The following is a 21,950-nucleotide window of genomic DNA, read 5'->3' as shown; positions in this document are numbered from 1 at the left end:
CAAAATGCCCATATTTATCTATTTACTGTCTGATCCTGTACGATCTCCTACGTCCGTGTTAAGTCTAAATTGATAGAAATCTATTCTGAGAATGTTCAAAAAAATTAATTCCTAGGGAGTAAAAAAAGACTTCCGGCTTGGAGTCAAAGGATCAAGACTATTTAATCCTGCAGAATTCCATAAAAAATAATTAGTATATTCTCCAAAGTTTGTCGACTTCATTTTCGAGAGAAGGAGAAAAATGCACTCTTACCTGAGAGTTAAAGAACCGAGGAATTAACGTGAGCAAACCCAGGTGCGGTTCTGGAAAGAAGCCACGTTGCTATGGCAACTCGAATCGCCATTTTAGGTCTCGCGGCCTCCCGCCCTTGCGTCACTTCCGGCATTACCTGTGTGGTTACCGGGAGCCGTAAACAGGTGTGCAAGCATCTGGAGAGCTGTCGGGATGCAGCAGAGCGGGGCGGCTGGAAGCCATGGCTGCGCTCTGTGCCCACTGCTGGGCGTCCTGTTCTTCCAGGGTGAGTGCGCCGGCGGGCTCGGCCACACTTCCGGCCGGGGGTGTTTAGGGAAGATGGTCGCTTTTCCGGTTCCGGTGGGGGTCTCCGAAAAGCCCCCACAACGCTTCTGGGAAGGAAGGAAGCCAGAGGGCTTGGGGCGGGTTTTGTTTTCTCGTAATCTCCACCCACCTGAGGGGAGTTGGTACCTTGTTCGTACTTTCCTGAGCCCCTGGGAGCTCCACCACCCTTGCGTGACTTGGACTGTATTGTGGTGATGGCACGACTTGATATAAATCACAAAGGGCTCTGGCTTTGGGGGTACCCGCTGTTGTGATGAGTTATCAGTGGTTGACTGGGCTGTGGTTTTGTGGGCTGTATATCCTGATTAGAAAAGGACAGCTCTGGTCTTCAGTAGTTTGTCCCAGTAATTTTGGTAAAGTAAATTGACTGTTGGTAATTTTATTTTTTTGTAGGTGGTTGTCAGGGCCTCTGAAGTAAAACTTTTATTAGTCACAGAAAGGATATGCTTTAATTTCTTTACAATAGAGACATATTTGTTGAGGAAAAGCAACTGCTTAGAAAAAATAGAAGGACGGGCATATCAATTCTGTTAAAATTTTAATCTGTTAATGGATATCGGGAGTGCAGTATTCTCACTATGACATATTCTTAAAATTTGGGAAAGTTTTGTTTTGATGCAGTTTCCAAGTTGCACACATTTCAGTCAACCTAATTACCTTCATTTTAGGGTGTAGTTATTTCGTGTGTGTGTGTGTGTGTGTCTGTGTGTGTGTCTGTGTGTGTGTCTGTGTGTGTGTCTGTGTCTGTCTGTCTGTCTGTCTGTCTTCCCCAGGAAATCTGCATGTTAGTAGAGCTAGCATCAGAGTGAATTGTTAACTTAATAAATTTTCCCTGTGGGTAATGGGAATTTCTGAAGGGGACCTGTAACATAAAGGTTTCAGGTGTTCTAAATCTCAGCAAGTAAGGCTGGGGAGTTTTTATTTGATGACTAATATTCATGCTGCCAGCACACTCCCTGATCTCCCAGCTGCCTGCGTCATCACAGTATCCAGTTTTTTGGATAATTATTTTGCAATATACTATTTAGGCCCATCTGTTGTCACTCCAAATAATCCTAGTTTCCCCTCTCCCTTCTCTCCCTCCCTCTCTCTTGCTCACACACACAGACACAGAAATGTTTAAATATTGTCCTATTTGAAAAAATATTCTAGAAATGGTGGGTGATTTCATAAACTTGATGTCATTTCACATTGAAAAAACATCCATCAATTCAACACATCAAATAATTCAAACATTACAAGTTGAGTTTATGATCTATATGTACTTGTTGATTTATCTTTTGCCTTTTAAAAAACCAGCCTTATTGAGATACAGTTCACATGCCAAACAATTTACACATTTAAAGTGTACCATTCTACGGTTTTTAGTATATTCACAGTTAGGCAGTTATTACCACAATCAATTTTAGAACATTTTCATCACACCAAAGAGAAACTCCATAGCCATCAGCAGTTACTCCTTATTCTTCCCTTCCCCCTGCCTCTGGCAAACACCAGTTTACCTTCGAGTGCTGTGGATTCGCCTGTTCTGGACATTTCACATAAACACAATCATGTGTTCTTATGTGACTAGCTTTTTTCACTTAGCGTATTTTCAGGGTTCATTTTTGGGGGGTCTTTTGTTTTTAATCTCTTAGGTAATAGGCTTTGGTTTCGTACCAGTTTTTATTTGCCTTATTTCTTCAAATTTAGGACCCACTAAATTATTAGCTTGAATTTTCCCTAAGTAACAAATATGGACCTGCTCTATTAGTTGTCTAAGTATGTAGAAACAGTAGGTTAGCCAGCCTAGGGCTCTGACACTTTTCTCTTTTCCATTTAAGTATGCAGTTTTGTGAATCAAAGGTTGCTAGATTTGTATTTTGGAAACTTGGGTGTTTAAAATTGGGAGTTTTTGCCTTTTTTCCCCACTTCTTCCGTGTATGTATTTACTCATGCTTAAATGTGATTTTCTTGTTTTCCTCTCAAATTAAAAATGTTTTTAATTATTGTGAGTATTTCCACAGTTGGCTGTTTTTACCTGGTGAGATGCTTTTTCACTCAGGTGAAGAGATAAATATTCATTAGCACATTAGGCCTAGGATGAAAGTTTCTGAATGAATGTAACATTGGATTGGTATTTTTTTTTTCTTATTTTTGAGTGGAGGAGACAAGTTATTTTATATCTATTGACTTTAGAATACTTTAAATTTCAGTAAAATATATACAGAGAGAAGTGCACATGTCATAAGTGTACAGCTCAATAAATTTTCAGCAACTGAACACACCTGAGTATCCAGCATCCAACTCAGAATATAGACTGTTACTGGCATTCCAAAAACTTCCTTTATGCCTCCTTTCAGTCACTGTCCCTTCTCTTCCAGAGGGGACTAACATCCTGATGTGTGGACTAGTAGTACAGATTTATTTAGTTTATCCATGGATGTTACGGTTACGTTTCTGTAACTATACACTTGAGACCTGCTTATCCAGTGTTTAGATTTCAGAAAGGTGACTTTACATGTTGATAACTTTGTGGCAAAATTATGCTCATGAATGTGGAGTTCAAATACGTTAACAAGGAAGAAGTTGCTAGTAGGTCACTTTATTAAAGGTGTACTTACTGTAATTCAGTAATTATAGAAATTAACCATGGTGGGAGTACTTGCACTGCAGAAATGGTCAAAGTCTACATACTTGGGTTTTCTATTTTTAGCTATTTACCAGCATACCTCTGGATGTAATGATTGGTTTAGGCCAATCTGAGTCAGCCTCCCCACCGCCCCACCAGGCCCCTGGAGCTGGGTATAGGGTCAGTTACTAGTTATGCTTAGTTTGCTCCTCTCCCACCAGACCCATTCACTTCTCTGTTCTTCCCTACTCTCTGGAGAGCTGACCCTTAAACTGCATCATCCAGGCTCTCTTCCTCTGACTTCCAGTTTGGTTTGGTCAATGGAAGGCATTGGCAGGAGACCGAAGGGCAGGAGAAAGACATCAGGATATTTCTTCCTTGCCCCTTCCCCCTCATGGTGCCATGGTCTGTAGCAGCTATGTTCCTCTATGGCTACAGCTTCTGTCAAGTGGCCCAGAGCTCCAGTTCTTACCAGGCTGCACCATTTCCTCCCTTTGCCCCTTCAGTCCTGGGGTGGTAAAGGCTTTGTGCCTTTGTTGGCTTTCTTGACCCTGAGAAAAGTCCCTTTGAAAAGTGGTCCATACACTTTTCAAAATCTTAGCTGATTGTGCCTTCTGTTTCCTTGGCAAAGGCATCGGCATCCAAGCTCATGGGCTATGTGGGAAAGGGTAGATATCCACAGAAAATCTGCGTGTTGTTAGGAAAGGAGATGAGGGGAATGGATATGGAGTGGGTAACAAACGAGTGTTCATTACCTTCAATTTGAGGTTTTGTGGTGGTGATATTCAAGTAATATTTGGACATTCAGAAGCATATCATAGCCAGTAATATAGATTGGGGAGTTATTAGCTTATTAGTGGTTGTGAAATCTATAGAAGTGGATAGGATTGTCCAAGGAGAACATATTGAAAGAAGGCCTGTGGGCTCAGGGTGGAACTTTAAGAAACATCAGTGTTTAAGGAATGGGTAGGAAAGGAGGAGCCTTAGAAAGATAGGAACTATCAGAGATGTGAATGTGTGTGTGTAACACATCAGAATGGAGAATTGGTTGGAGGGAGATTAGTGAGATTCTGATTTATAACACTAATCCATATTTCTTCTTTGCTATAAACTAGGGTTCACAAACTTTTATAAAGGGCCAGAGAATTAATATTTTAGGCTTTGTGGGTCACATAATTTATGTTGTAACTATTCAGCTTGGCTGGAGTAGCACAAAGGAGCCCTAGACAATACATAAATAAATGAAGTTGGCTGTGTTTTAATAAAACTTTATTTATAACAAGATGTTGTGGGCCATAGTTTGCTGACCCCTGCCCTAAACCAACTGCCCCCTTGAGATTATTCCTTGGATATCTCAAAGGTACCTTAGACTTATCCAAAATCAAATTCACATTCTTCCCTGCCAACCCTGGTACTTTTCTAGTCTTCCCTGTGTCAGTGGTATTGCCAAGTCAGAAGCCTGGGAGTCATTCTCGATACCTCTCTTTCATTAATAGTCAACATATGATCTATTACAATTCTTGCTGATTTTACCTTGTTAACTGTTGTCTTCCTAGTTTCTCCAGGTCCACTGCCACCAACTTAGTTCAAGCTTCTCATGTGACTATTGTAGTAGCCTTGTGAGTAATCTTGTATTTACTCTTGGCTCCTCCTAAGTGTCTTCTCTAGAGTGATGTTTGAAAAATTCAGACTTCATCATGTCTCTTCTCACTCAGTCTCACACTTAAGTATTTTCCATGGCTTCCCATTATTCTAAGAATGAGAACTCAAATCTCTAAGGTCCTGCATGAGCTAATTTCTGCTTACCTCCTAGCTATCTTCTTCTTCTCTCTCTTGCTCTTTGTTTTGCTGCCTTACTGCCTTTCTTTCAGTTCCTTGACTAACTGTTCTCCTTTCTGGCATAGGACCTTTGCATATGCTGTATCTTCTGCCCAGAATACTCCCCTTCTCCTCACCTTGTTACTCTTCCTTCAGAACTCAGCTCAAAAGTACCTTTTTCAGGGAAGCTTTCATTAACCACTCCGTGCTCCCCTACTATAACAAGTACAGTTTTCATAACCACCCTCTTTGTCTTTTCTTCATAGTGCTTATCAGAAAATTGCCTATTGGAGTTTTTATCCACTGGATATTGCAATTTTAAGACATTGTGCCCTTTACCAGAAGTGTTAGTGGAGTCCAGATTATGCTGTAAGGGTCCAGAAGTGGATGGGAAGAAAGGAAAGGGAGACATCAGATATAGACAAATATTTCACAAACTTGGCTTAGAAAGGAAAGAGAGGGCAGTAGCTGGTAATGAGTAGGCTTACAGGGTTAGGAAAATTTCTTATTGTGTTGTTTTATTGTTATTTATTTGTTTTTATGGATGGGAGAGACTTCTGTGTGTTTAGAGGTGGGAGGGGGAGAAAGAGCCACTCTTGAAAGGGAGACGTTGAAGATAGCAGAGAGAGTTATTTGTTTGTTCTTTTTTTTCTGGAGCAGGGTTTGGAAGGGAGGGATCCAGGCAGAGAAAGAGGACTTAACCTTGCATAGAATAAGGAACACCACACCCTCCCAGATTGGAGGTAAGGACAGGTGCACATGCTGGAAGATTCGTGACTAAGTAGTTTGTTTGGCCTCAGCTTTCTTGAAGAAGAGGAGACATTTTCTTCTAGAATGGGGGTTTGTAGGTTGCACAGAGGATAAAAGAGAATGGCAAGTTTGAGGAGTCAGACAGAGGAGCTGACCTAGGCCAGTTAAAGTGTCATCATGCCTCGTCAAGGGCTCAGCTGTGGGTAGGATTCATGAGTTTCTTATGGAACTATCTGTGCAGTTGCGTGATTTTTCTCCTTCAGCGTACACCAGCTGCAATCTAGAAGTGATCATCTAGGGCTGAGCTTTGCCTAAATCAGTACAATGGAAAGGTAGGTGTCTAGGGGACTTAAGAATATTGCAAATACTGTAAAAGTGGGGATAGGAAGAGAGTGCGTGGCTAATAAACACACTTTGTTCCTATACTAGAACTTTTGGTGACATGTCCATCTCTTTCTTTCAGTCTCTCTCTGCCTGCTTCCCTCCCTCTGAATTTTACCCTCAAGGTACTTCCATTTAATGGAGGAAATAGTCTTTACAGATTGAGTGCAAGCAATGATATGTGTGCTCAAAGAAAGTCACAGTAGCATGAAGGACATAGTAAATCTGAGAAATGGCAGGACATTCTGGGCATGATGAAGGGGATGGGATGGATGTAGGTGGGTGGAATAGCAGAAGTTGGAGGCCAGATTGTTACTATTTAGATTTTATTTTATAGACCAGTAGGGAATTACTGAAGGTTTTTTGAATACTTGTGGCATTCATTTTAATGATAATAGCTAACATTTATTGAAAGTTTCAATTTCAGGTGCTTTGCTGAGAATTTTGTGTATAACCTTCTTTAATCTTCTTAGATCCTCACAGTGACCCAATGAAATAGGTCTTTTTATTATTCCTGCTTACCAAGTGAGGAAATTAAAGCACGAACAGGTTAGGTAACTATGATCAAGTTCTCACAGCTAGAAAGTAGTTGGACTAGAACTCAAATCCAAGTCTGTCTAATTCTAAATCCATACTTGAAAATCTCTCTGAGATACTTATGTTTTAGGACAAAAGATGTAGAGGGTGTGGGAAGAGTGTAGATTATCCATTAGTTTCTGCTTTCTAGTTTTTAGAGCTGCATGTTGAGTCATGAATAAGGTGGGTCAGAAGTGAGGCCTTGGGAGAGAGTAGGGGTTGAGGGATGAAGACTTTCCAGGCTGAGGAACAGCATTTGCAAAGACATGGAAGGAATGACAAGTTTAGCATAGCAAAGTCAGAGAGGATGTTTTGGATGAACCAGAAGTAATCCTCATCTTTGGGATGGGTCAGATTCTTAGTAGATTTGTGAGCTTAGCCTTGGTCTCCTCCTTTTAAGAGGAATGTGAACAGACTAGATTGTCTAGACAGGAGCAAGAAACATGATTCAAAGCAGCAGAGGTAAAGGCAGGTGGAACTGTTGACTCATAAGTGTGTCTGTGATTGGAAAGATTGAGAAAGTATGGGCAGAACTAAAGAGGTGTCAGTAACGGTGATGAAGCTATCGAGTGTGCATCGAGCACTTGCTCTGGGTTAGGTAGGCTTCTTAATGTGGTACGTGCTTTAATTCATTGATTCCTCACAGTGACCTTCTAAGGTAAGTGTCATTATTGTCATTCCTACCATGATGAGAAAATGAAAAAAGCGAGTAAACTTGCGAAGACCACAGAATCAGCAAGTGATAGGGCTGGGATTTGCATCCTATCTCAACCAGAGGTTCTTCTGGTTTTCAGGATGGTGTGTGGATTTGCTTTCTTCTGAAGCCTTGCTGCTCTGTTTGTCTTTGGCCTCCCAGATGAATCATGACTCAATGAGGTGGAGAAGGAAGCAGGAAAACCAAAGGGCTGGTGGCTTACTTTCCCAAAAAATGGCTCCCTAGTTGAAGATAAATTTCTACTCACTGTTCTCTGAAAGCAGAGGAGATTGGTTGGTCAGAAGAAAGTGTCAGCTCTTTCTGGGGAGATGGGGTGTCAAAGTTGGGTATGTCAGGTGTTTTTGGAAATAGGAAGAGAGTTTAAAAGGATGTCTTATTTTTACATTTTAGAATGCCTTAAATTATAAATTTAATAAATTTTTTCCTCCCCATTATTTACTTTGAATGGATGTGTGAATCACTAACCAGCTTTAAGAAAGGGAAAAACAGAACTAGGTGGGACCTTGGGGTAGATATATAAAATTCTTTGAAAAAAATTCTTATTCTTGTTTCCTACTCTGATTTTGCTCATGGTTGAGGCAGTGATAGCTTCAGGTTTCAGCTCTGCTATACTTGGGGTTAAATCCCTCGGATCACAACAGTTGCCATATTCCTGGAGCGTAAGTGTGTCAAGGGAGTGAGCAGCCTGCTGTGGGCTGACCTACTTGGTTGTAAGTAATTTAACCACAGGTCTGTATTTGAAAAAATGCTGGTGTGACCAGGTTTAAAATTTTTACCCAAGCATTCATTCTGTGATTTAACATTGTAAAATGACAAAAATTAATGCGGGTATCTTGCTCCTTACCCTTTTGGGCTTGCCTGAAGAGATATTTACTGCTATGGCTTTTTGATGAGAGCCCCCAAAATGATAAATAGTGTCACTGTATTGTTTCACTCACAGCTATATATTACACCCAAATGAACACATTTTAAATGTTTGAGCTTGCTTTGATTAGGTATTTACATCGTCCTTTCCCTGGAGATTAAAGCGGATGCCCATGTCCGGGGGTATGTTGGAGAAAACATCAAGTTGAAATGCACCTTCAAGTCGACTTCATCTGTCACTGACAAACTCACCATAGACTGGACATATCGACCTCCGAGCAGCAGTCGCACAGAATCAGTAAGTGTACACTTTTAAGGGTATTTCTCTGAACCTTCTGTGGTTAACAGCTCTGGAATCCTTTTATCCTAAGATCACAGGCACACCTTAGACCTTCTCAACTTAGAATAGACGATGAGCTTCTATTACAAAGAAAGAGATGAGCTTCTACCCCATATAACATTGATTTGGTCACATAGGGCTTTTTCTTCTATGTAAGAATCTTGTAAATAAGCTATAGGAAAAAAAAAAAAAACCTGTCAGACTCAAGAGGAAATGTGGTTTAGTTTTGTTTCCCCTTTGTTGTTTCTTTTTGATGGCTTCATAGCTTGAGTTTCAGATTTGATGTACTGAAAAAGGGTACCTCCAGGGCTGTTGGACAGAAAAATTCTGTAGGTCCCAGTCATAGACATCCTTTCTCTTAAAGCTGCTCCTTTCCTGTCACGTGAAGTTGCTTCACTGGGTGTATCTGCTTGCATATCGGTCCTCTGCAGGTTGATCTTGGCATCTTCTCCCAGTGTATAAACATCTGCATTGGTTTATATAGCTCCCTTTGAAGGAAGTGGTGGCACCTTATGTTGATGGCAGATGCTGTTGGTGACAGACGGTCTTGCAGTATTAGAAGCAATATACTTTATTCACACATATGAAACACATTTATGGCTCAAATCCCATTGTGGGTGTCTAATTGAAGCTTGCTGTGCTATTAAAAAAAACACCTTTTCTCTGTGTGCTTCCAGCAATATCCTGAGTCAGGATAGATTTTTATCAAGAATGTGAATGTCATAGTGGTACACGAGATTGTATTTTTGAAAGTATCCTCAATTTGTTTATTCTGTGTCCTTTCTCTTTGATTTTAATGTGTAAGTGTTGAATTTTGTTTTAGGAGCCATTGTTGAGTGACATGTATTATCCACAAGTTGCTACTGTAGGAGCTCCAGTTGTGCCCCTGGAGGTGGCTCCAGGGAAGGAATCGAGGCTGTATTTGTGGTCCCTTTTTCTTTAGACTTTATTTTGAGTGGTCAGGAAACTATGGCTGGCTTTAAATGGCTCTTCCTTTTTAAAAGTAGGAAAGAGCAAACAATAGTTGTCTTCTTGGGTCAGAAACCTTCAATGTGAACAGCAGCTCTTGTATGCTGCTGTTCTCTGTAAGGCTAGTCAGGAAATCAGCAAACTCACCCAAGTTGGAATTAGTGGACCCTTAAAGTCACATAACATGTTGTTGCAGTTATGTGGTCAGTCAGGGTTCTGTCAGACTAGTCAGTTAGCAGGATTTGAGTATCACTAATTTAACTTGGAATTTACAGGTTGAATTAATCTTGAAGATGCACTGCAGGCTTTGGTCAATAAAAGAGTTTCAAACCCTTTTATATTGATGTTGATAAATAGTGATGGGCATTCTTTACCTCCCTCTTTGGAAAACTCATTACACATTTTATTATTTATTAATATCTGTATTTCCCACTAGCTAGTAAATTCCACGAGAGCAGAGGCTGTGCCTGTCTGGCTCCCACTGTATCACTTTGCTTAACACAGTGCCTAACACACAGTAGGTGTGTGGTAAATATTTGTTAAATGAATGCATTGAACAAACGAGCCAATAAGTGGTTCAGCATCTTCTCAGGAAAGTTGCTCTTCAAAATTGGGCAGTTCAGTGTTTATGAATGCCTGGGTTCCTAAATGAGGAGGCACCAAGTAAGCAAAGAAGGAGGAAAGCCTTGAATCTTGCATAGGAGGAGGACCCTATTGTATTGGAGTACCTGCCTACCACCAGATACAATTAGGTGCTTTTGGTGATGGAGTATCTGAGCACCAATCTGAAACAGCATCTTTTTAATTCAACATATATTCATTGAGTACCCATCATGCACCTGACTTGGGGTTTTCATTAATTGCCAAGGTATGTATGTAACCAGAGAGAAGCTTATGTTATAGTCTCTGGTGATTTTGAGAATAAACAAAAATATCCCATTTCTTACTTATTAGCTGTGTGTCTTTAAGTAACTCATTTGACTTTTTTTTTTTTTTAGGGGGGAGGTAATTAGGTTTATACTTATTTATTTATTTTAGAAGAGGTACTGGGGATTGAGTCCAGGACCTTGTGTATGCTAACCATGCGCTCTACCACGTGAGCTATACCGTCCTCCCTAATTTTCTGTTTTTGACCTTGTTTCCCTTTCTACCTGCCCCATGTATAATTCAGTATTGTTGTGAGGCTCAAATGAGTAAATATATAGAAATCATTTGTATATTATAAAGTACTATATGAAAAGTAGATGCCACTTTAGAAGAGAGTTTCTCGGCTTTGGCACTTTTGGCATTTTGAGCCAGGTAATTCTTTGTTGTGGGGGGCTATCCTATGCCTCATAGGATTTTTAGCAATATCCCTGGCCTCTACCCGCTATGTGCCAGTAGCACTCTCCCCACTCGTGACTACCAAAAATATCTCCTGATATTGCCGAATATCTCCTGGAGGGCAAAATTGCCCCTGGTTGACAATGACAACTTTAGGACTTTCTGGAGAATTTAGAAGAGGTTCGATGGTTAGGATCCCAGGATTCTTTCATCATACCTTTTTCTGATAAGTTTTATTAACTTGTCTTTTAAGCTATAGGATAGAGGTGAACAAAGCATAAAAAAATTGTCTATCTGAGACAGCCCATTATACATTCGGATTTTATTTTGAATCTACTTAGCTTTACACTTTCATTGCATTTTCCAAATTAACTTTTTCTCATGGTGTTGCTTTCTTAGATTTTTCATTATCAGTCTTTCCAGTACCCAACCACAGCAGGCACATTTCGGGATCGAATTTCCTGGGTTGGAGATGTGTACAAAGGGGATGCGTCCATAAGCATAAGCAACCCTACCATAAAGGACAATGGGACATTCAGCTGTGCTGTGAAGAATCCCCCAGATGTGCACCATAACATTCCGGTGACAGAGCTGACAGTCACAGAAAGGGGTAAGCTAACTGCCACCAACCTTCTTCTGCAGCGAGTGCTCTGTGACTACTGTGGTGGTTTGTGGGGAGATCAGTGAATAGCAAAGCTACCTATCTTTGTAAGCCAGTTGGTCATTGGAACATTCTGTCATCTTGAATTGTCTTTTAGGATGAATTTTTTAAAATTGAAGTACAGTTAATTACAATGTGTCAATTTCTGGTGTACACCACAATGTCCCAGTCATGCATATATACACATACATACATATATTCATTTTTATATTCTTTTTCATTAAAGGTTTAGGATGAATATTTTAAGATTTATTTTGCAAACTAAAGTTTTCTTCAAATATTGTCATATTTTCTCCATTATCCTTTTAGTTTTAATTTCAGGTGACCAGAGGTCTTGCGGAATGTATGGCAAACCCTTGAATAAATGGAGGGTTGCTATCTGTGTGAAATATAAGTCATTCTGGTTTCCCTAATATGTTCATACCCTCAGTTATGAGACTGTGTTCTTATCTGTGTCTTGAAAAGGTACCTCTTCTAAAAATGGAGGCAGCACATTTCTTTTATGCTGCAAAGCTGTTTCCTTTTAGTGTGAAATAGGAGGAGAGTGGGTTAAGGACTGACCTTTTTTTCTACATTATTCCATGGTCACTATTGACTGATCATTCTAGTCCTTATTTGGATTTGAACCAAAGACTGAGAGATACAGAACTGCATTTCTGGTTTGTTATAGATACCTTGTCATTGCTTAAATCTTTTTTTTTTTTTTTTTTTTGGTCTGTCTCTTTCCTCCTCCCCTTTCTCTTTCTTTATTTTTTTAAGACAATAACACAGGTTTCAGAGACATGGGCACACTCATACTGTTAGCAGGAGTAGAAACTGGTGTAGTTTTTCTGAAAGACCTTAGAAGTATATATACCCTTTGATCTAGTAATTCATTTAAAAATTTTATCTTAAAAATAGAGCTAAATATGAATATTTACATACAAGGATGATCATCATTATATAACTCACTGAAGCAAAGAATTGAAAACAACTTGAATGTCCAGCATTAAAAGATTAATTCAGTAAGTTTCAATATGGTAGAATACTATACAGCCATTAAAAACACACCTGGAAGGGCTATTGTTGGCAAATATTTATCATATAGTAAGTAACAAAAGAGATCAGAAATACTGTGTAAAATACGATCCATACTTCTAAAAATATACTCTCCTCCCTGTATTCAGGCTCACAATCCACATACTCCTAGAAGGAAGAGTGAATGGGTAGATACTGACGTGTTGATCCTAGGTAGTGGGATTATGGGTAAATTTGAATTCTTTGTACTTTTGTGTATTTCCCACCATTTCTACAATGAATTTACCCCCATTTGTAATTAGAAGAAATGTAAGAGCAAAAGTAAAACCTATGTCATGTCAAAGGAAGCACTTTGTGTGTCCCTCTCTTTTACCTTCTCTTTTTCCTCCTCCAGATTTTGGCACCATGCTCTCCTCCGTGGCCCTACTTTCCATTCTGGTCTTCATTCCCTCAGCTGTGGTGGTGGTTCTGCTGCTGGTGAGAATGGGGAGGAAGTCTGCGGGGCTGAAGAAGAGAAGCAGGTCTGGCTATAAGAAGTCGTCTATTGAGGTTTCAGATGAGTAAGTCCAGCTGGAGCCCTGAGCAGTCAGTCCTCCTCAGAGCCCTGCTTTGTGAGCTCTGCATCCACAGAGTACCCAGACCCATGTATCCATGTCTTCCTTTCTTGCAGGCTCAGTTTAATTCTGCTGAAAGGGAAACTTGTGGATATTAATTTGGAGAGAGAGATGGAGGGGTTGATTGTATGGTCCTAGTCTCTCTTTTTGGAGATGAGATTGGACAGTGCTGTGGTTCTGAATATGAATTCTGAAGGGACTATCGCATTCCTTCAAACTGAGTGGAAAATTCCAACAAGTTAGTTCCTCCCTCTCCCCCCCTTTCTTGTTTTGACACCCATCTGAAGTCTCCTGACAGAAATGCCTGAGCAGTGAGAGAGGCTTTCAGAACAGCCATGGAGGGCAAAACAGTTTAAATTAAGCGAGAACTGTTCTTGGTCAGCAGATGCTCCAAAGGGGCTGACTGGATTGTGGTTATCAAAAGCATGTATCAAACATCATCTTGCCAGTGAAGCAGGTATGATCTAGTATTTTCCCTAAGAACAAATCCACTAAAAAAAGAAAAAAAGGTAATAAAAGTATCCATAAAACCCTGCTGATTCTCCATTGCATGTATTAGGGGCTCTTAACCTGGGAAGAGAAGTCTTACCTTGAAAGAGTCTAAAAATCCGTATGTGTGTGTATGTGCGCTCAGGGCACATTTATTTAATGGGAGAGAGAATGCCCTTTATAAGGAATCTGTGGCCCCCCAAAAAGGCAAAGAGCTCTTGGTAGAAATACTAAAATGCCTATCTCTAAGCATGGTCTAACAAGACCCCTTATGATCTGACCCTAAGTCACACTGTTTCTTGTCATTTCTTCTCATTCACTCCACAGTGAGTTATTTCCTCCTGCAAACATACTGCATTCACTTAGAGCTTTAAAAAAAAATGTTCCATGTGCTTTTCTCTCACCTGGAATCCCTTTACTCCTTCCCTTGTTTGCCTGGAAAGTGCTTCCTTATCTTCCAAGATCCTGCTGAAATGTCCCTTTCTCTTGAGTTTCCTTGAGTCTTCCAGGGAAAACTGATCACTTGCTTCTCCTTGCTGCCCACAGCAGTTTGACCTTAACTCTATGAAAACATTTATCACATTGTATTATAATGTACTTGTTAGGTTTTAGCAGATCTCTCACCCATGAAATTGTGAGCTCTTCAAGGGACTGTGTTTTATTTCTGCCTTCACCCCCAGCCCAGCACAATGCCTTAGCCATGGTTACGAATGTGAATAGCTCCTGTTTATTGAAGCACTTACTATGTGCCAGGCTCTGTGGTATGTGTTTTACGTGTGCTTGTTTGTATTCACTCCTTTAAGTGTAGCTGGTAATACCTGCATTCTGGAGATGAGGAAACAGCTTCTGGATCTTAAGTAATTTGTCCAGTCATCCTGCTAGTGTAAGCGGCAGAACTGGAATTTAAAACCAGACCTGTCTGACTTCAACGTCGTCTTCTTAACTGCTCTCCTCTACCAAGGATGGTGATTGTTCACATTTATCTTGCCCTCTCTCTGCAGCACTGACCAAGAGGAGGAGAATGACTGCATGGCTAAGCTTTGTGTCCGCTGTGCAGAGTGCCTGGTGAGTTCACGCCATTTCTTCTGTTTGCTGTTCACATTTCATTTTCCTACTTAATTAAGGGGATCCTTTGCCCTCAGAGGCAGCAGCGCCTATGCAGTTAGATCTAAAGCGTGTTTGATCCAAGGTGTTCTCCCAAAGCCTTTTGGTCTCAGGGGACCCTTACCAATTCTAAGCATTATTTTATTTTCTGTTTCATGGACATAGAGTAATATCCTTAGGTTCAGGAAGGGGATGGTATAGAGCAGCCTCTGCTGACTCACAGGGAACATCCTGAAAGAGGAGTGTCCTGTGCTGCTAACGTCACACTAGGAGACCTGGACTGGCTGGACCCAAAGCCCTGAATTGAGCTTTTCTGCTGAACCTCCATTTTTTCCAGGGAATTAGAGTGATATAACTTTTAAATGACTTGATTGTTTTGTCGATAAGAAATACCCATGTTCCCTCTGCACCCCCATAAGATTATGGGAGTAAAATCTCTGATGGGGGAATGAGACAGGAGGGAAGGGGGCAGGGCACAGCCATTCAGGGAATGACATAAATTAACACTAAAACCGTGGAAGATTCAACTCCTACTAGGCCTTGAGGATTGAGGTGGCAGGAGGTTTGAATTCTAGTAGACCTTGAGCTTCATTGTATGCTTACTGTAACATATTAGCATGATAAATAACATGCCCACAGGCGCCATGACAATCCCAAGGCTAACCATAGAAGGTCAAAGAGTGGGCAGTGATCAAATTCCTGGGAATCCCAGTCCCTTCCCCAGGGCAGCTGGAATAGTCCTCCCACTTGGAGGCTTGAAGCCCATAAAAACTGGGGACATCCTGCCTCTTGGCCACCTCTCTAGCTCCCTCTTCAGAGGTGGCCCGCATTCTGTCTATGGAGTGTGTACCTACTTTTACTTTAACCAGCACCCAACTCTCACACCTCGTGGCCTTTCTCTTGCCTTCTGAAACAGCCTACACTCTATGCAGTATGTATCTCTCTAAATAAAGCTCCCTTTACTAAAAAAAAAAAAAAAAAAAAAAAAAAAAAGGAAAGAAACACCCATGTTGATAGGCTTGAGTTTTGGTTTAGATTTCTAGAGACTGTCATCTCTCCCGTCTGAGCACTTCCTGTGACTGGCAGGCTTGTGTGGTTGTCCAAGGATCCTGGGAGGAGGAGAACACTCTCTGATGTGGTACAGTTGGAAAAGAGTCAGAAGCAACTTATGATCTGATATAAAGCGTACCTGTCATTTCAGGGTTTAAACTTGAGCCTTCTTTGTGCTTACTGCCCAGCTCAGATGACCTCAGCCCAGTTACTCATCGCAGCGTTCTTTGTTTCTTTTTCTTTCCTGTACTTGAGTATTATAGAAAAGACAAGAGAAAGATTGATAGTGCCAGTCGATGGGGTCTAATACCAACCCTTTGGGATTTGAATATTTTGATAACTTGAAATGAGCTAATGTTCATAATATTATTGTCTACATTTCAGATACTGATTTATTCAACAGTTATTTTTGAGCATGCATCTAACATTTACCAGCTACAATTTTAGGTACTTAGGAAACAGCAGTGGACAAAACTGACAAAAATCCCTGCCCTCAAAGAAATTACATTCTTTCCATGCCTGGAAGACTCTCATCTTCCAACGCATTTGAAATGTCACCTTCTCTTAAATTGGGGTTCAAACAATAACTAACTAAATCTCTTTACAATTAGTAAAATATATAATATATCAGTTAGTGCTTAATACTATAAAGAAACAATAAAATAGCAAAATTAGATGGAATGGCTGGATAAGAGGGTATGATACTAAATAGGGTGGTTGAGGACACCCTTACTGAAATGATATTTGAGGAAACACCTACACGTAGAAGCAAGCGATACGGCTCTCATGGAGGAGCACACTGGGCGGAGGAGGTAGGTGCAAAGACTGAGGAGGGGCCATGATTGGCATGTTCTAGGAACAGCATGGAAGCCAGTGTGGCAGGAATGAAGTGAGCAAGGCAAAGAATAGTATTTCTTCTGAGAGACAGTGTCATATCTTATAGAACATTACAGTGATTGTAATGACCCAGATTTTATTCTTAATGAAATAGAATCCACTGGTGGTTTTTGAGAAGAGAATGCTATGAACTGATGTATGTTTTAAAAGAATCATTCTAGCTTCTGTGTTGAGAATAGGTGGTAAGGGACCATGACAGAAACAGAGAGCCTGTTAAAGAGACTTTAGCAATAATGCAGATGAGAGAAGATAATATTGGTTTGAACCAGGGAGGTGGTGGTGGAGGTGGTGGGAAGTGGTTGTTTTCTGTGTATAATTTGCAGATAAAGTCAGAAGGATTTCCTGATGAGTTGCATGTATATGTGAAAGAATGAGAGGAGTTAAGGATAATTTCAAGGCTCTTGACTTGAGCAACTGGTAGAATAGAGTTACCCTTTTCTAATATGAACAAGTCTGTGGGTGGAACAAGTTTCAGGGGAAAGATCAGGAACTGAGTTTGGATATATTAAATCTGAAATATTTATTAAACCTCCTGTGGAGGCAGCAATTGATTATGTGGATGTGGAGTCAGAAGAGAGTTCTAGAAGGGAGACAGAAATTTAGGAGTCATTAGTATATAGAGGCTGGTAGAGATATTTCCACCAGAGGAATGAGTGTAGGTAGAGAAGGACTCAAAGGACTGAGCCCTGGAGCGCCCCAAGGTTGGTAGATGGGGTGATGAAGTGGAATTAGCAAAGGAGGCTGAGAAGGGATGTTCAGTGAGGTGGGAGGAAAACCAGGAGAGTTCCATAACTGGGGAGACAAGTGAAGAAAGTATTTAAAGGAAAAGTAAGTGCTTAAATATGTCAGTTTTTGATGAATCAGGTCAAGTAAGATGAAAGCTAAGGATTTATTATTGTATTACTTTATTTGGCGGAGTGGGGGAGGTAATTAGATTTTAATTTATTTTTAAAGGAGATACTGGGGATTGAACCCAGGACCTCGTGCATGCTAAGCATGGGCTCTACCACTTGAGCTATACCCTCCCCCATAGCTAAGGATTGATTATTGGATGATCTGCTAATGGGGAGGTCATTGGTGGCCTTGACAAAAGCAGCTTCAGTGGAATAGTGGGGCTGAAAGCCTGACTGAAGTAGGGTCAAGAAAGAACACGAAGAGATATATTGGTGAGAGTGGGTGTAAACAACACTTTCCATGAGTTTTGCTGTGGAGGGATGCAGAGAAATAGGGCAATAGGTGGAGGGAGGAGTGTGTCAAGCATTCCTTTTCTTTTTAAGACGAGAGAAATTATAGTACATTTGTTTGCTGATGGCAATGATCCAGTAGAAAAGGAAAAATTGACGCTACAGGAGAGGGGGAGGATTGCTGGAGTGATGTCAGGATCTAGTGCATCAGTGGAGATGTCGGCCTTAGATAAAGGCAGTGAGAGTGTATCCATAAGAAGAGTGAGGAAGGCCAGGTAGATGGGCTCGGATGCAGGTGAGCAGGTGAGCACCGTGATGGGAGCTTGTGGAAGTTCCCTACTGACTTTTTCTCTGTTCCCAGTGTGGGGGAAAGCAAGGTCATCACTAAGAATAACGTGAAGGAAGTGCTGGAGGTTTGGAGAAAGAGAGAAAGATATGAAAATAGTCCTCTAGGAGAATAGGAGGATGAATGGGCTAGAGAAATGTCATACGCCAGGTGGTACTAATGGTCCAGTTGAGGTTAGGAGCAATGAATACAAGCTCAAATAGTGAAAAGAAGGATACAGATAATAGTAATAGTAGGTAATCTTGAATGATGGCTTACGAAGTGCCAGGCACACTGATGGAAGCTGAGCTTTAGAGAAGTTAAGTAACTATGTTCAAGGTCACAAAGCCAACAAGGGGTGGTGCTGGGATTGGGACCCAGAGGTAGACTGACTCCTAGCCTAAACTAGCTACAATCCTGCACACTTTGCTGCGGGCACCTTTTCATGTGTGTTGACATTCGAAAAAATACTCACCAAGGAGAAGGGAACCCTTAGGGTTTCGAAGCAGAAATTAGCCCAACAGACACCAATTTTATTGAGGTCCTGTGATGCTTCATGGGAATTTAAGTGAGTGGAGTCAGTGCCATTTCACTGTTGATGTCGCCCTAGCCGAGTTCCATTTGGGGGATCCTAACGTGTGGTCTCTGCCTAAATTCTGACTGTGGCATTATACTTACTACATATACCACAACTACTGTTCTTCCCCCACCAGGATTCAGATTATGAAGAGACATATTGATGAAAGTCTGCATGACATACGAAGAGTCACCTAGTAACAGAAAACAGCCTGTTCCACTGGCAGCTAAAGCCTCTCAGAGAAGTGGAGCTGGACTGGACAGTAGTGATGGAGGATTCTGGAAGTCACCAGTAAAGACTTTAGGAGTCATTAATTTATTGAAGAAATGTTCTTTTTGTATTTATAAACTGCTCAAAAACTCTCAGAAGAGACTTGTAACTACCCCTTTTAATAACTTATACTCTAATTGAATGAAGAATTTCTTGTCCTATACAGGAAGATGCCTTTTGTTTTGCCTTTGCTCTTGAATGTATTACATGTTTTCGTCCATTTATTTAAAGGGAGAATCCTAGATGTTGGCCACACTGCTGATGCCTCTCTCTCTCTCCCCCCACCCCTCCCTCTCTCCCTCTCTCTCTCTCTCTCTCTCTCTCTCTCTCTCTATATATATATATATATATATATATATACAAATGAAATGAAGCTTGGGGCTTCCTGATGTGCTCCCAGATAAAATGTTTGTTTGGGATACGAATTCTATGATTTTCATCTGTGAGTTAGCATACAGCATATACTCATTGGTTTAATTCTTATCATCCAATGTGTTTGGGTGGCTTGGAGTGTATAACCCCAATATTTTTAGAGTTGGTAGGATCAGGAGTCAGTGGTTTGTTCTGACTGGGGTTTTGAAGTATTAAAGTGCCATCAGTTTACAATTAAGAAAAGAAATGATAAGGTAGAAGGATGCCTTTCTTTTGTCTTACTAGGTAGGTGCAGTCTGTAGTTTTACTTTCTTAGGGCTGACTGAGTTATGGTTTTCTTCTCGGTTTTTCAGATCAGCGAGGCGAGAAAAACTCTTCAAAAGATTTTTAGTGGGGATGTGTAGAATGTTTTATCAGTTATTTGCAATGAAATCATCTTTTAACCTGTGTTATTCTTCAAAGCTTTTTGATTTCTAAAATGTGCCAAATATGACCAAATTAAGGTATTTACAAACTGTTTTTGCATAATATTTGAGATAAGGAAGTGAGGGTGTGCATCACCTATACTTCCTCCTTCTGTTCTCATGATACCTTCTATCAACTTCCTCCATTCTGCTACAGCAACTTAGTTCAAATTTTAATTTGCCTGGGGTTTTCTGTAAGCCATTAGGAAATATGTATGCCATGTCAGGAACAGGTGACTGTGTAGTCTTCTGTAACAGAGTTTACTTCTTAATGATGAGAGACAGAAATTATCCTCTCCTCCTGTCTTTGATTTCTCAACAGGATGTTCCCTTTCCACCCTTCTTTGCTAGGTGGCTCAGGAGATTTCCATATTATAGCATAATATACTGTATGCTATAAAAAAATCACTTTTATATTTTTGCCAAGATCTGTTTTTAAAAATTTGGGTTATTAGTTCTGTCTCATAGGTTTGGTCTGGCCTCTTTTGTTAACATAATCCTTAGATTGAAGAGTCTGGTTAAAGAGTCTGGTTAATAGATGTTATGGTTTATCTCTGGTCAAATACGGAAGAAGCAGCAAAGGCACGATTGACAGTTTATATTAACAGTGGTTAAATCTCATAGTCTTGGGCTTTTTGTTAAGTATGTGGCTGTCTGGGGCCAATCTAGTGAGACAATCTGACACCTCAGCACAGAGAGGAAGACAACTGGAGCAATGAGAGTAAATAATTTGGGCTCTAGGACTTGGAAGATAGAGATCTAATTGTGAGCTAGACTTTTTGTGGGTCCTCATTTCTCTAAGAGGTGACGTTACGAGAACCCAGGTAAAGCCCCATCCCAGTAAATGAAGAACCAGTTTTGTCTGGGTTTTCTTGTAATTTCCTTTCAGGCATGTGATGAGGATTAATCCAGTGGGATATGTTTGTCACTTTAGGTAAATGGTGCTATGTGAATACTTACTCGTGTTATTTCATAGCCTTGATCGTGGTTTGACCCAGTCCCTTCCTTTTTGAATGACTGAACAGTAGAATCCTTCAGGGTAGCAGAGCAGGTTGATCATTTAGTCTCCTTCATCGGCTTGTGGCCACAGCACCGTCTTAAGGCTGCTGTCAGTTATCTTCTTCATCCCTTACATTGAGGTCTGGGTTACAGCTTTTTTCTTCTTTAAAGGAGCACAAAGCAGTGTTTGGACACCTTGCTTCTTTAAAGATGGAAGGAAGATAAAGTGTTGTTTTTTTTTTTTAACTTACTGTTTTAATATCTTCTAAGGTGCTATCCTCTCTTTTTTCTTTTCACTGCTCCATGAGTTCTTATCACACTGTATGGAGAGCAGCCTGGTCTAGAAAGGGAATTTAATTCTGAAAGCTTCAGCGGGGGTTAAAAGCCTTTCAGAATTTTCCTTTGGCTGCCGAAGTCTTTGCTTGTGGTTCCGTTACTTGATGAGTTTTTTGCATTGAACTTTTAATTCTGTTACCAAATGTGAACTTATAAAATGCTTTCTGTTTCCGTGTGGCTGTTACCTCAGGCTTCTTGGGGGAACATTTTAGTTTCCTGCCACTCTCAAACGGGGCTCTGGTGCTTCATGAGGGAATTTGTGTAGAAAAAATTCTGGCAGCCAAATCTTGACTCTGAATGTTCTTTTGTGTCACTCAGTTATGGTTCCAAAGGGGTGCTGTTAGAAGACCGGTAGAAAGTGGACCAAGACTTTCATTTAATTGCACAATTCAAAACTTTGCTGCTAGAAGAGGCAGCTCCATCGCTTTGACCCCAGTGCCCAACTACTAACATGCATTTTGCTGCCTTGTTTGTTTGTTTTGTAGGAGGGGGTGCACTACTGGGGCACGTGCACAGAGACTGTAACTCTTTTTTTTTTTTTTAACATTTTTTATTGAGTTATAGTCATTTTAGAATGTTGTGTCGACACTGCAACTCTTGATATCATTATCACATTGTAGGTAATAAACTTCTTTGCACTTTCTGGCTACTTTTTGGTGTATATCTA

At 40.5% G+C, this 21,950-nt stretch overlaps 2 protein-coding genes across 2 annotated transcripts in view; one reads left to right on the top strand and one right to left on the bottom strand.

Annotated features, from left to right (window-relative positions):
* Positions 1-379, bottom strand: part of LOC105090174 (T-cell surface glycoprotein CD3 epsilon chain) — a 43,062-nt gene extending 42,683 nt beyond the window's left edge. Inside the window, exon 1 of the mRNA XM_010981386.3 lies at positions 254-379. The gene's annotated coding sequence lies outside the window, so the exon portion shown is untranslated. The remainder of the gene's footprint in view (positions 1-253) is intronic.
* Positions 380-389: 10 nt separating this feature from the next.
* On the top strand, positions 390-21,932 carry MPZL3 (myelin protein zero like 3). Its single transcript, XM_010981389.3, has 6 exons — positions 390-518; positions 8,424-8,590; positions 11,324-11,534; positions 12,997-13,162; positions 14,707-14,770; positions 18,979-21,932. The coding sequence occupies exons 1-6, from the start codon at positions 446-448 to the stop codon at positions 19,003-19,005; spliced, it is 708 nt and encodes a 235-aa protein (XP_010979691.2). The 5' UTR covers positions 390-445; the 3' UTR covers positions 19,006-21,932.
* The last annotated feature ends 18 nt before the right edge of the window (positions 21,933-21,950 follow it).

This window comes from Camelus dromedarius, chromosome 34 (genome assembly GCF_036321535.1).
Source record: "Camelus dromedarius isolate mCamDro1 chromosome 34, mCamDro1.pat, whole genome shotgun sequence".
NCBI lineage: Eukaryota > Metazoa > Chordata > Mammalia > Artiodactyla > Camelidae > Camelus > Camelus dromedarius.
This window is presented reverse-complemented; position numbering and strand designations above follow the sequence as displayed.

Coding starts and splice junctions, on each gene's coding strand:
- MPZL3 (XM_010981389.3), top strand. CDS start 446: ATGCAGCAGAGCGGGGCGGCTGGAAGCCATGGCTGCGCTCTGTGCCCA. Junction 11,535..12,996: donor GCTGACAGTCACAGAAAGGG/GTAAGCTAACTG, acceptor TTCCTCCTCCAG/ATTTTGGCACCATGCTCTCC. Junction 14,771..18,978: donor TCCGCTGTGCAGAGTGCCTG/GTGAGTTCACGC, acceptor TTCCCCCACCAG/GATTCAGATTATGAAGAGAC.